Source organism: Meriones unguiculatus, chromosome 6 (assembly GCF_030254825.1).
Source record: "Meriones unguiculatus strain TT.TT164.6M chromosome 6, Bangor_MerUng_6.1, whole genome shotgun sequence".
NCBI lineage: Eukaryota > Metazoa > Chordata > Mammalia > Rodentia > Muridae > Meriones > Meriones unguiculatus.
The window spans coordinates 15,106,867-15,120,306 of NC_083354.1; the positions used below are offsets into that span (position 1 = coordinate 15,106,867).

At 42.1% G+C, this 13,440-nt stretch overlaps 1 protein-coding gene across 3 annotated transcripts in view; it reads left to right on the top strand.

Moving 5' to 3' along the window:
* Unc13c (unc-13 homolog C) overlaps window positions 1-13,440 on the top strand; it is a 483,555-nt gene that overhangs the window by 216,022 nt on the left and 254,093 nt on the right. For all 3 annotated transcript variants that reach the window (XM_060384763.1, XM_060384762.1, XM_060384764.1), the window contains exons 6-7: window positions 2,093-2,164; window positions 8,607-8,826. In XM_060384763.1, coding sequence (XP_060240746.1) covers window positions 2,093-2,164; window positions 8,607-8,826 — 292 coding nt within the window. The remainder of the gene's footprint in view (window positions 1-2,092; window positions 2,165-8,606; window positions 8,827-13,440) is intronic.

The window sequence follows — 13,440 nt, forward strand, 5'->3', positions numbered from 1 at the left end:
TGCATAATTTTTATGCAAGAAATGTTTGGTATTGCTAAGGAAAGCTTCTTGAGGCAATCACTTTAATTTTAAAATGAAATGTTGTGGGGCTGGAGAGAGGGCTCAGTGGTTAAGAGGCCACACTACTCTTGCAAAGGACCGGAGTTTGGTTCATGCCACACGTATTAGGTACCTCATAACCACCTGTAGCTTCAGCTCCAGAGGATCCGACACCCTATTCTACACTCTGTGGGCACTCATGTCTCTCTCTCTCACACACACACACACACATAAATCTCCACAAAGTTAAATAATTAAGATGGTGTCCTATAAGAGCTTACAGTGGAAAGCATGGCACATTGGTGTGGTTAGCTCAGATTCTTAAAAGGATAATATGGGCTTAAAAAAAAAACATTACACAAAGGGAACGTTGTTATGCTTTTCCCATTTCTCATATGTTTAAATATTTAAATTTTGTTTCTTTTTGCTCCTGGAATCTTCAGGCCATGGTAAGTGCTTTTCAGTTTATTTCATCATTCTCTGCTCTTCTCAGACACGCACTGATTTTATTCACGGGGTAAAAAGAGGATAAGCTGGCGAAATAGAACTACTTAGAAATAGGAAGTTTAAGTTCCCATTTGTCTCTGTAATTCCAGCAATTGGATGATAAAGAGGGACAAACTGTCCATGAATGGGAGGCCAACTTGGTGTGCACAGTAAGTTCTAGGCTATCCAGGGATCCATCGTGATACACACGTACACATATGGGGTGGGAGAGTGTACTGTTAAAGTCTCCAAGAGTTCAAATTCAGTTCTGTGGAATTAATATATATATATTAAATACAAAAGAAATGTTAGATAATTATAAAATTAGGAACAAATACTTCATGCGGGTTAGTTTCAACTGTCAACTTGATGCAGCCTAGAATCACTTGGGAAGAGAGTCTTCGTGAGAAATTATGCAGATTAAGTTAGCCTGTGGGCATATTTATGAGGGATTTCCTTGATTAATAACCAACAGATGAAGTCCCTGCCCTTTGTGGGTGGCACCATCCCTTAGATAGTGGGGGCCAGACAGCGTAAGAGAGAAGAAAGCCAGCAAACCAGGCTGCAATTACTCTTTCTCTGTTCTTGGCCGTGGATATGATGTGACCAGCCGCTTGAGTTCCTGCCTTGACTTCCCCAAAATAACAGAATGTAACCTGAAATCATAAGCCAAATAAACCTTTCTCCTCCCCAAGATGTTTTGATCCCAGTCACAGGAAGGAGTGAGCATATTTATAAGGGATGAAGAAGACAATTACCTTGGGTAAAAGCTTCAGAAATAACCCTCTGCAGGTTGATACAGTGAGTAGAGATGGGTTGCAGGGCAAACTGATTTTCTTGTGTGTATGTAAAATGTCATCAGTGTGGCTTCGTAACCCTAAGGACATGAGCCCTGAGGGTATAGCCCCAGCATGTGGGACTGTGCAGGTGCATTATTTTTATCTGAATTCTCTTTGCTCTTGGTAGGCATGATCATATCTCATTCAGAATTTCTGGTGTCTAAATTTCTCTGCAGCAATGCCATTTCTGTTAGCATCATAGAAGCAGGTGGTGATGGCTCCATTTTGTAAGGGTGGAAGTGGAAAGGGCTTGACTGCTATGTAAGATGATGTCTATCTGGGTACTGTGGTACTTATTCACTTTTTAAGGGTGTGTGGGAGCATGCATCCCCACTGGCTAAGCAGAATATTCTAGGAGACACCCAGGAATCATGCAGTGTCAGGTGCAGTTCAGATCAGCCCTCAAGTCAGGCTGGGTAATATCAGTGCACGTCTTTCTTGATGGATTGTGACTGTCCGTACTTCCAGGGATAGCAGCGTTCTAGAAGCCTCTTGCTGTCTCAGAAACTATTAAGTAGTCATCTCTCTTGGATGGACTTCAATCTTGTCAAAGGTCAAATGTCAGGTTGGGTTTGAGGTCTCCAGCTTTGACATTCTGTGACTTCCAGTCAAGCTGGTTGGATGACCTAGCTCTTTGCACCAAAACAGGGGCTGCTAAAATTCTTACATCTTTGCTTTCTGAAAGGCATTCTCCATATATTAATCCATCATTATCCCGTCTATTTCAGACTCTTGCTGCCCGGAAATCTGGTCTGTCCCTCGCTATGGTCATCAGGACATCGCTGAACAATGAGGAGCTGGTAGGTACTTGGCCAGTTACTAACCGTACTGGTCAGACTCTCGGGAACATAGCCACTCTATTTGAGATATTCATTTGTCATGCGTAGCCTAATGTCCCAGGAGTGTCTGGAAACACAAGGAAAGCCTGGTTGGCCTCAACTAAACTTCCTGAGAGCTCTGACTTCACCGCAGATGAGGCTCTCACACTTTTTGATTTTATGGCTGTTATTCTACCCTGATACCACTTCTCTGTTTATTCTCTCCCCGGAAAATTCCTAAAGGTATTTAATACCGAAGTTTCCCTTAACTTAAGGCAGCCTCTCTTTTCTGGTTGAATTGCTAGTTTCTTCCATTTCCAACATTTCGCTGTGACCTCCATGGTGAGGTATGATATGGTATGCTATAGTATGCTATGCTATGCTAGGACATGGTCAGACTACTTGATTCCCAATAATGAATATTGTTATTTCTGTGAATTCTGCAAATTCTTGCCTATGAAATGAAGCACTAGCAAAACAGAGGATTATAGGAATACACGCATGCTCATCATTTGGCTAACACAGGAATTAAGATGAGGAATAATTCCAATGAGCTACTATTCTGGTCCTTACCACATTGGATATTAGGATTTTTCATAAACTTCTCCACACAGCCTCTGATGTTCTAGAGGGTAGCTGTGTGTCTCGTCATCGTTCTTGTTAAATTCTCTCATCACCATTGCTTAGAACAATGTTCGGTACAAGGTAGATGTTTTAGAAGGTTTTGTTGAATGCAAAAGGCCTCATGCTTAGAAGACACAAGGAGGATGCCAAGATCTAGGTCAGCGATTCTTAAACCTGGCTCATTAGAAGCCCAGAGAGAGCTGTAAAGCCTGCTGAGAGCTGGCCACTCCCATCAGTTCTGGTGTAATTGGCTTCAGGAACAGCCTGAGGAGAGAGAACTAGTTAACAACCTGAGCCTTGGCCACCCTGCTGTAGGGACTCAGTCCTGTTCACTCAGACACTTCCCTGAAATGCCTCAGTGTCCTTCCTTACAGGAACGAGGATTTCCCACTTCTCCCTCTCTGCCATCCTCATGGGACAAAAACTCTGTGGACATTTCCTCTCTCGATTTAACTGTCGTTCTATGTGACATTTGCTAACAACATGTTTCATGTTTTTCATTCTGCTTCCTGTCACTGTCTTCTTGCATCCGTGAATTCTTTTCTAGACCTTTCTGTCAGAATGCAGCCCCAACACACACACACACACACACACACACACACACACACACACACACACGTGCCCACACGTACGTGCACACATACAGACACTTCAGTGCACAGCTGCCCTTTCAGAGGTGTGAAGGGACGCAGAGACCCTTGCTATTCCTGCTATACCTCCGTCTGTTCATCTTTGGGTTACAGCTGGTTAATGTGTTTTCCCCCATCTGAGTCCTAACCAGACCGCTCTGTACTTAGCTTCAGGCCAGAAGAGTCTGGGTGCTGGGCAGGGAGGTATGGCCGTGGTCTTGATACGTTTTCTGTTGTGGCTCAGGATTAAAAATGCCATGGCTATTATTGGGGTCTTTTTCTTATATATCAGACTGATGATATTCTGTAATGTTTTGAGTATAATTTAGACACAACATGAAATTCTCTGCTTCTGCTCTAAGCGGAAAACTCTTACTGATTCTCAAACAGTTTGGTCATTTTCTTCTGAGGAAATATAGCTGAAGGGCTTTTACGAAGGACTTCTGGATTTTGACTTCCTTATACTCTATAATCTGGCATTCTTCTAGTATTGTAACTCAGTGGCAGAGTTTCCCTAGCCCTAGGCCCTAGATTCAATCTCTGGTAACACAGAAAACAAAAAGTCCCAACCAAAAAGCCTGTTTCCAAATCCTTTGGCTACTATAATACACCATTTCATTTGAAATGTGAATGCTTTTTCCAGTGAATGAAAGAAGTCAGTGGGATGCCTCGGCATTTCCTGAGACCCAAGACAAGGAATGCATCTTCCTTTAGGAAGTAAATTACCCATCAATCTATTTGTCAGCAACCTAAAAATACCATCTGACTTGTTTAAAGGAGCCCTGAGCAGGGGACCTATCCGTGGGTATAGGATAGATGAATGAACTGCGTTAGCTCTCTCTCTCTCAAATCCACCAAGCTCATTTCCCTGGGGCCCCTGTCTTGAACAGTAATGAAATATGACTTGTGTGGAGCAGGCATATTAAATGTCACTCCTGACAAGCTGTCGGGTTCGGTCATTACATGGGCAAATGACATAAATGCTGAAGTGAACGATTTCCACATTGCATCTCTGAAGTCCTCCTGGGCACTCGGAAGGGACCGGGCATCTCCTGGGCATGCAGGGATTGATCTGGCTGCCTGGGAAATAAATGGCAGGCGGTGGCATTTTGGCGTGAGAGAGACAGACAGTCAAAAGCACAGTCATCTCTTCCCAGAGAGGGAAGGGCTCTAATGCCTACAGTCAACTTCATGTGCTTCCTGTCTCCGTGAAGATGACGCTCGGGTTCCTTTCTAGGAGTGCTGACGTGGAAATTAGCAGTCGTGACACACGTTTAAATTATGTCTTATTCACAAGTACTTTTCTTGGTCTGGTTTCTGTTCTTTTAGAGATTTTTCTTTTAAGGCCCTGTGTAACAGGAACCAGCACACATCATCTCTGAGACTCTCTCCTGCATTATCCTCTGTTCTTTATCAGCACCGTCTCTGGCCTGAGGTTCTTGGGGATGTAGTTCCATAGTTTATTTGCTCAAAGACCTAGGGCAAGTCACAGACACTCTCCCGCCCTTGAGTTTTCAATATCTTTACTAATATAAACATTTTGGTTTTCTGAATATGTTGTATTATTATAATTATATAAATATATATTTGGCGTCTTTTATATCCACACACATACAGCATAGCGTATAATATATATATATGTGTGTGTGTATAGGTACCTTTTATGCACGTGTTTACATTCATAAATCAAAATAGCCTTTGGTTGGTCATATCCTTGAACTCCTGTGACATCTGTATTAAACTAGCTTCCAAAATGCAGCTCAGCATCTTCCCTGGTTTGAAATCTAGGACCATTTGCATGAGTAAGCTGCTCTGCCAAACTTGCCTAAAACCACCAGGACCTGATGCTTACTGAGGGTGGTCATGTGACCCCTGCATCCAGTCATGTCATGTTGCAATTTCAGCCATGCTCTTTAAGCACTAATTCTTGACTTGGCTTTGAATTTCTACTCGTGTCAGCTGTGGAAGGTTGTCTCCTCTCCACTGTTACTGTTGTCATGGCCAGTGCTAGGAACTGTCCCAGGCCTCATACACACTAAGCCTGCACTAGGCCATGGCTGGCAATGCCGACCTCCTTTTCCTACACTTAAGAATTCAATGCTGTTTAATTGATTGTATAATTAAGATTTGTAAAGACATGACACGTGTCTTTGCATTCCTAATATTTTATTTTATTTTATTTTATTTTATTTTATTTTATTTTATTTTATTTTATTTTATAGGTCTCATTTCTATAGGCGAGGCTGGCATTATGCTCAGCAGCAACTCTCCTGCCACAGCCTCCCAAGTAATACAATAGAAAGGGTGGGCTGCCACACTGGCTGCCATCAAACTCATTTATTTATTTTTGTTAGCTGTCCTTGATTTATTCTTTACTTCCTTTGTACTTATTTTGAGACTGATTTTCTAATTCATAGATCTGAGCCTATTTTATGTTTTGACTGCTTTTATTAAGCATACAAGGGAGATATTTATGAAATAGAGAGAAAATAAGTATCAATAATTATATCTCCATGTGTGTATCTGTTTTGACAATGATGAATGTGTGGTACATGCGTTATTATCATTTAAACCCTTGCTATGAGCATTGGACGATAAGATACACTGTTCCTAAGGACAACAGTTAGCGCATTCCCCAACACCCACTAAAAACACCCGACTCTTTTCCTCATGGCTTCTGCCAGATGATTCGTTAAATTCAGTCTCTACCATGGAGGTAAAAAGCTTTAGTTTCCGTATTAAAGTGGCTACAGTTTCTCCTTGTGGATGAATTCACAGGAAGTTTGGTTCCTTACACTTATCAGGTTGGTCTTCTCTGGCCACTGTGTGTGTGCGTGTGTGTGTGTGTGTGTGTGTGTGTGTGTGTACATATACATGTGTGTATATATAAATTTTTTTTGAAAACTTGATTGGAGAAAGACTGGCATTTATAATAGTTGAAAGATCCTCCTGAATGTGTTTCCGGGTTACACACCCTCTGGAAACAGACAATACTCTATGCTGTCTTGAGCTGTCCTTTGCCCTTCCCCTCACCCACTGTATCCTTCTCTAACCTCTTTTGGGGTTACCCCCCAAATTTCACTGGGGTATGATAATTATCATCCCTAATATAATATAATGTAATAATATAAGTAAAATAATATTAGTTAACCATCTTCCCTTTGTGTGTATGCATGTGTATGTGTGTGTATATAGATATATATGTATATATATATGTGTGTATATATATATATGTGTGTGTGTGTGTGTTTGTGTGTGTGTGTGTGTTTTAGATTTTTTTTCCAAGTCTACTAAAACTTTACCTAAATAAATATTAAGATCATGGTCAGCTTTCCATGATGGTTATGTTAATGAGTCATTCCACTCCGAAACTGTGTCCGCTTTAACACTCATAAACTTGAAGCTGTGCCCAGTCTTGCTGTTCAAAGTCCCTTTCAAAGGTGACACTGAACGCAGTTTCACTCCATGGATGTCGCTGATGCTTGTGTCTATAAATGCTAAACATGTGCCACGGGATGCTCACGTATTTCTTTCCCGAAAGGTATGCGTGAGCTGGGGACCACTGTCTCGAGCAACAGCCATGCTTTTCTTCACGCCCTCATGAGGAGACTCCTCTGGAGTCTGTTAAGCTGCCGACTCACATAATGTCACGAGGGAGCCCCGTAGAAGGCTGTGACGTGGACCTTCACAGGCTAACACTGTGGCAGGGTGCCAGAGAAGAACATGACATGGGGGCTGCCAAGCTGTGCTCCTCATGTGTCTGTTAACGTTGGCAGATGGCGCGCTGACAACGGCTTTCGATTCCACTTGCTGCTTTTGGCAAGACGCCCTATTGCTTTGTTTCTCAGTCATCCTGTATTCTTTCTGAAACTTACAATGGAGAAGTCTATTTCCGTCCAGTGTCCTAATGCTTCAATAGTAATAATATATTAAAGTGACACGCCTAGTTTCTTTCTCAATGCAGAGGTTTTAAGCCAAATATTTGTTTAGGGTTTGGGCAGCCTGTTCACTCTTCTTGGCTGCAGAGGCTTTTCGGGCCTGAGACAATTTTCTCCCTTCTAAAGGGTCCAAGGACTATTCGCACACACTAAAAATGGTCTTCCTTGTTAAAATTTGTTAAGCACTATAAAAATAATGTTGTTGTTTTCCTACTTCCACACAAACAAAACACTGGAAGGGCACGCATGAAACCATGCCTAACTCAGAAAAAAAACTAACTTAATTGTATAATTTTTATTTTTTTTCAGTGTCTTTATATTTGCTAAATTATCTTATGGTGTAAGTGATTTGTTATAATTTGAAAAAAATACCTGTCTTTTAGAATGTGGTGTTTATTGTGAAAGGTTTCAAAAGTTTAAAATAGATTAGCAGCAAGCCAAAAGCCAATGGAATCTATTTAAAGTACCGCAGGCTTTCATTAAATAACTCTGACTATTGTAGTACATTACCAACGTCATCTTACTGGACGGCGCCAGTCTCCACGGGGAACACCACATTTCACGTTAATCTATAGGGAGACATTTCGGATGAATTAGTTGACAAAATCTTTTCCAAGTGATATGTGTTGAAAGCCACTCCTTGCAGAAAAGGTTCCGTAAAGCACTGTTTAAAGGGTGAAAGGTTAGCAGGGCTCCCCAGTTAGAAAAGAAGAGCTGGGGAGAATATGAAGTGGCTTTGGGATGTTTACGGAGGGTTTTGTGGCTGGCATTAAAAAATGCTTTCCGTATACTTAATAATTTCACTACGAGCCAACCGAGGTTAAGGCTACTCATGTAAATTAGCATTTGGAGTTAATAAGACAGGGCTAGCTTAGGCTCTGAGCACTGCCGTGGGTGGTAAGGTAGTCAGCTCCCTTGGAGTCTGAGGTTTGGTGCAGCACAGCCGTGAGCAGGTGATAGAAACCACAGGGAACTGAGGAGGAACCTTTATGAGAGTGGAGCCCAGTCGGGTTTGTAAGACCATTGGGGAGATTTTCAGTTAAAAATGACCAAACTGGGCCTTCAAACAGAAGAATAAGTGAGCAGACTGACAAGTGAAAAATCATTACATCACAACCAAAGGCTCTCCCAGAATACCAGTTTCAATAGGCAATGATAAAATGGTCCATTTTGTGTTGAAGTTCCCTAAATCCACTGATTTGCTTTGCCTTGCTTCCACTCTTGTCCTCACAGAAAATGCATGTCTTCAAGAAGACGCTGCAGGCATTGATCTACCCCATCTCTTCCACTACCCCGCACAACTTTGAGGTCTGGACAGCCACCACGCCCACCTACTGCTACGAATGCGAAGGGCTGCTGTGGGGTATCGCAAGGCAAGGCATGAAGTGTCTGGAGTGTGGGGTCAAATGTCACGAGAAGTGCCAGGACCTCCTCAACGCTGACTGTCTGCAGAGTGAGTGCTCGGGCTGTGGAGCCTGCCGTGCGTCCTCACACTGGATCTCTAGAGACCCATTCATCCACATTCTCTGTGTGCTTTCTCCTACCACTTATCAAAATGAGACACGGATGGCTCATCCTGTCATAGAGGTGGCGGTACATCCCTTCTCCTTGTTCTCCTTTCTCTTGTCTGACCAAACATGGAGGTGAAAAGGTTGATTTCATCTGACCGATCACAGTCTATCATTAAGCGGGAATCAGGATGGGAACTCAAGTAGGAACTGAAGCAGAAAACAAAGAGGAATGTTGCGTACTGGCCCACTCTCTGGGTTATGCTTAGCTATCTCTCCTGGAAAGCCTAGGACTGCCTGCCTAGGAAATGTGTCCTCCCACAGTGGGCTGGACACTTCCCTATCAGTGAACAGTTAACACGGTCCCTCACAAATACGTCCACAGGCCAGTATGACTGAGGCGATTCTTCAGCGGAAATTTCCTTTTCCCAGATGACTTTAGATTATGTCAGGCAGACAATAAAAACCAAGCAGGGCATCCCCATAGAATTAAACTAGGAACTAGACACCGCTGGAGTCCTCAGAGGGAGTCCTCGGCTGGGAGGTGTATCCTCAGGAAGTGTAGAACCTCAGTGGCCTTTGGTCTGTTCTAATAATCCTGTGTGACCGTGACTGTATCGAATGTTACCCAAAGCGGAGCCAGGACACACCACTGAAATTAGAGCCAGGGGGAGCTTTCCCAGGTCTAACTTTTGCTGCCTGCCAGGGGTATCCTTCTACAGTATCTGCACGGAGGTTAGAACTGGGGATTTTGTTTTCAAATGTTAAAGGCAGGAGCAGCTGGGCATCTAACCCTTAGGATATTGTCTTAATTCACACAAATGTGTTTCCCTGAAGTGAATGAATGTGGCTAAATAAAATTTACCTCGGAGAAGGCTGAGAAGGCTGCACGGAGAAGGCAGCATGGAAAAAAAGTCTGTGTTGACTCTAGGTAGACCGTGGGCTCTTTATCCTTTGATACTTCCGAGTAGACGCAACTCGCTGCGATTTTTATTACAATGTATCTTAAATTCGTGTTGTTTAAAATTATTTATCTGCTAGCAGAACCCAGAAATGTCTACCTCCCATTCTCTTGGCTGTGTGTAAGTTGACTCTATACCTCTGAATTTTATTCAGAAATTCTCTTTGAAAAACTTTATCAAAGAAATCTATTTCTTTGTGAGTGCTGGTTTGCAACGTACTGCCTTTTCGTAGCAGCCTCTTGTCTGCCCCTCTGTCTCTTACACAGTGTAGTCGGGGTAAGGTTCATGGATTACCCGGAACTAAGAGAGGCAGAGGAAAATGTGAGATTGGGGCTTTGGTGACGGTCGGCTAACTGCGGTCATTGATGTACATAGAGCTTCCTTGTGTTCTCTGCACATTAACATTCCTCCACTTAGATCAGACTAAAGCCATGTTAACAATAAACAATACTATATTTTAACAAAACATCTGGTTTCCCATTCATCTATCCCCTTATTTGTGAACCTTGAGGCAGAACCTCAGAGGACTCACGCTCAGAGGACCAGGAACTGGGTTGCTGCTGTTAATTATACAAAAACCTGGATCTAAATATTGTTACCTTTAATAAATGAACACCATATAATCCCCAGTTGCTCATGCATAAAATGAGAAAAATATAGTCAATCTCATAGCTGTGTTCTGAGGATTAGATATTTTTTTAAAGGTCCAGTCATTATTAGCTCCTGTTCTCTGCCTTAACTCTGACTTAACTCACCGTGTAGCTGAGGATGAGCTTGAATTCCTGATTCTTCTGCCTCTGCATCTTATTGCTGAGGTTATCGGTGTATGTCGCCACGAACAACAACTTCTTTGAGATGAGAATGATTAGGAATAACCTCTTAAAGAGGGAGTGACTATTATACATTCAAATTAAAGACAAAATTATATTATTGAATTAAAATTTAATCTAGGGAGCGGAGAGATGACCCAGCAGTTAAGAACGTGAACTGCTTTTTCAGAGGTTCTGAGTTTGGCTCCCAGCATCCACATTGGGTGGCTCATAACCATCTGTAACTCCAACTCCAAGGGATCTACTTCCTCTTCCGGCCTCCATTAACATTGCACTCATGTATACCATGTACACACGTGTGCGCACACACACACACACACACACACACGCACACAAATAAAATTTAAAAATCTTTAAAATTTAGTCCTTGTAAATAAGAATAATAGAACAATAACAAATAGAAAAAGTGTTTCCATCTAAAAATAAATGGCTTAAATCTCGTAGAGAAAAATAAAATAAAATAAAATGGTTTGGATCATGCCAAAGAAATGGGCTTGTTGCCTTTTTAGTCTTTCAGAGTAAAGATTTCCTCATCCATTAAACTCTAGAAATATATCCATGTTATATTTCTATAGCTTAAACCGGCATTGCTTTTTTGATATTGAGTAAATAATATAATTAAATTTTTCACTGAGGTTATTCATTAAGATGAACTTAATTGAATTCAGACACTGCCCCTCAGACATACCTTAAGGTCAACCTAATGTAGATAATACATCACTGACACTCTTTTCCCTGGGTAGTCTAGGTTTTGTCAAACTCATAATTAAAGCTATCCATCATGTGTGTATTTTGTGTGGTAATTACTGTGGGAGAAGCCAGCCCATGATGGGCAGTACCAATCCCTAGGGTGGGGACCAGGAACTGGGTTGCTGCTGTTAATTATATTATCAGCCTATATATTGGCCTATAATTATTACAGTGGTGTTATCTAACCTGCTATTATAGTCAAAGGACACGGGCACCTGGTAGATTTTTAGAATAGTCTTATTTCACCTGGGGCATGGAAAATATCAACTCTCTAAACTATTCTTATCACTTCTTACCCCCACCATCCCAGGCCATCTTAAGAAATGTCTCTTGGTTGCTTTAACCAGGAAGTTGGTGTTAGTTTGTAGTTGGATCTTCCCTCCAAGTACTGAGATTACAGGTGTGAGCCATCACAAAACATTTTTCTTTGATCATCCTCACAATACAGAAAAGATACAAATATCAGAACAACAAAAATGTGCACATAATATTAGGTCTTAAACTAGGCTCCAGAGTCCCACAAGATGTGTGTTAGGCCATTTTAATTCCCATAATGGCGGAGAGTTGGTCACGAACTGTGCAGCGAGCAGGCCTTGTGGAGCACGTCCTCTGTCTCCTCCACTGATGCTATGCCATGCTTCTGTGTCCTAACGCAAGCCCCTTTAAACTCGCAGTATTAATAGGGTCTGGCAATTTCTGTCGTTTGCAAATTGGATATTGATTCTTCTCCCTCTGCGGTCTCATGGCCAATGTTCGCAGCCACGATGTTTTTGAGACACTCAAATAGGTTGAATATATCGAGCCTCCCCCATGGGTAGAGGATTTATTCTTGGAAGAAAGTAAACTCTATTTACTTCTCTATAACTTAACGCCCATGCAACCTCTAGAGATGTTTAATAAATGTGGGATAAATGATGGATAAAGGCGTAAAAACCATTGTGAAAACTAGACAGGCAGGAGAGAAGGCACTAGATGGATGGCTTGGTGAATGTAACTAGTGACATTTCCTGTAGAGGACCAAGTTTTGGCTTGCAGAACCTCCATGGTTGCTCATAATTATCTGTAACTCCAGTGCCAGAGGACATGATGCCCTCTGACCTCTGTGGGCACCAGGCACATATATGGCATACATACACACATTCATACATACATACAGACAGACAGGCCAAACATTCATACACATAAACTAAAAATAAAGAAAAATTTAAGTAGTCTGGGTTGACGTGATATTTATCTTTTTGTATAACCGTACACAGTTGGAGATGCTAGATTAATAGACTGAAGAGGCTGGTGGACTATTGAGCTCAGAGAGTTTGATGGGCCTGTCAAGAGCTAAATGATTATTTCAGGAAAGGTTTCAACTAGAAACCAGGTCTCTGAACCCACACACTAGTGTTCTTCCCTAACTTTCAAATAAACGTGTAAAGTTAGTCCAAATGAACTAGAGCCCCTGAACCTGATCCTTAGAGCTCTTGTGGTTTTTTGCTCGATGCCTGTCATCTTAGACATGTGTGCTGTGCTGGCCTGGGCTTCCCGGGTTCCCCTCATGAGTCCCCACAGCTTATCATGCACACCCAGCCCAGCATTTTACCCCTCACACCACCTCCTTCTTCACCTACACTCATGCTGAGTTTTCAACAAACATAGAGAGACACTGAACTATGGAATAAGTCCGTTTGGGTGACGGTGGAATCAGAGGTTGAGTTACGTTGAAGCAACGATGTGTCCATTAAAGAACCAGACAGATAGGGGAGAACTTTTACATGCTCTGGTTGGCCACAAAAGTGGGATCAGGAAGCGAAGGGTACCCACAGAACAACAGTAAAGAAGCCGCCCTTCAGTTGACACCGTGCATCCTGGTAGTTTGTAGCCTTGAACTCCATTTAAAAGGTCTGACCTTCAACTCTGTCACTACTATAATTTTGTGTGACTTAGGTGACACTTTGCCAGCTTCATAGATGCTCATGGTGTCCTTTGATCTTAATTGCCCCTATTACTATCTCTTGCTCCTCCTGCT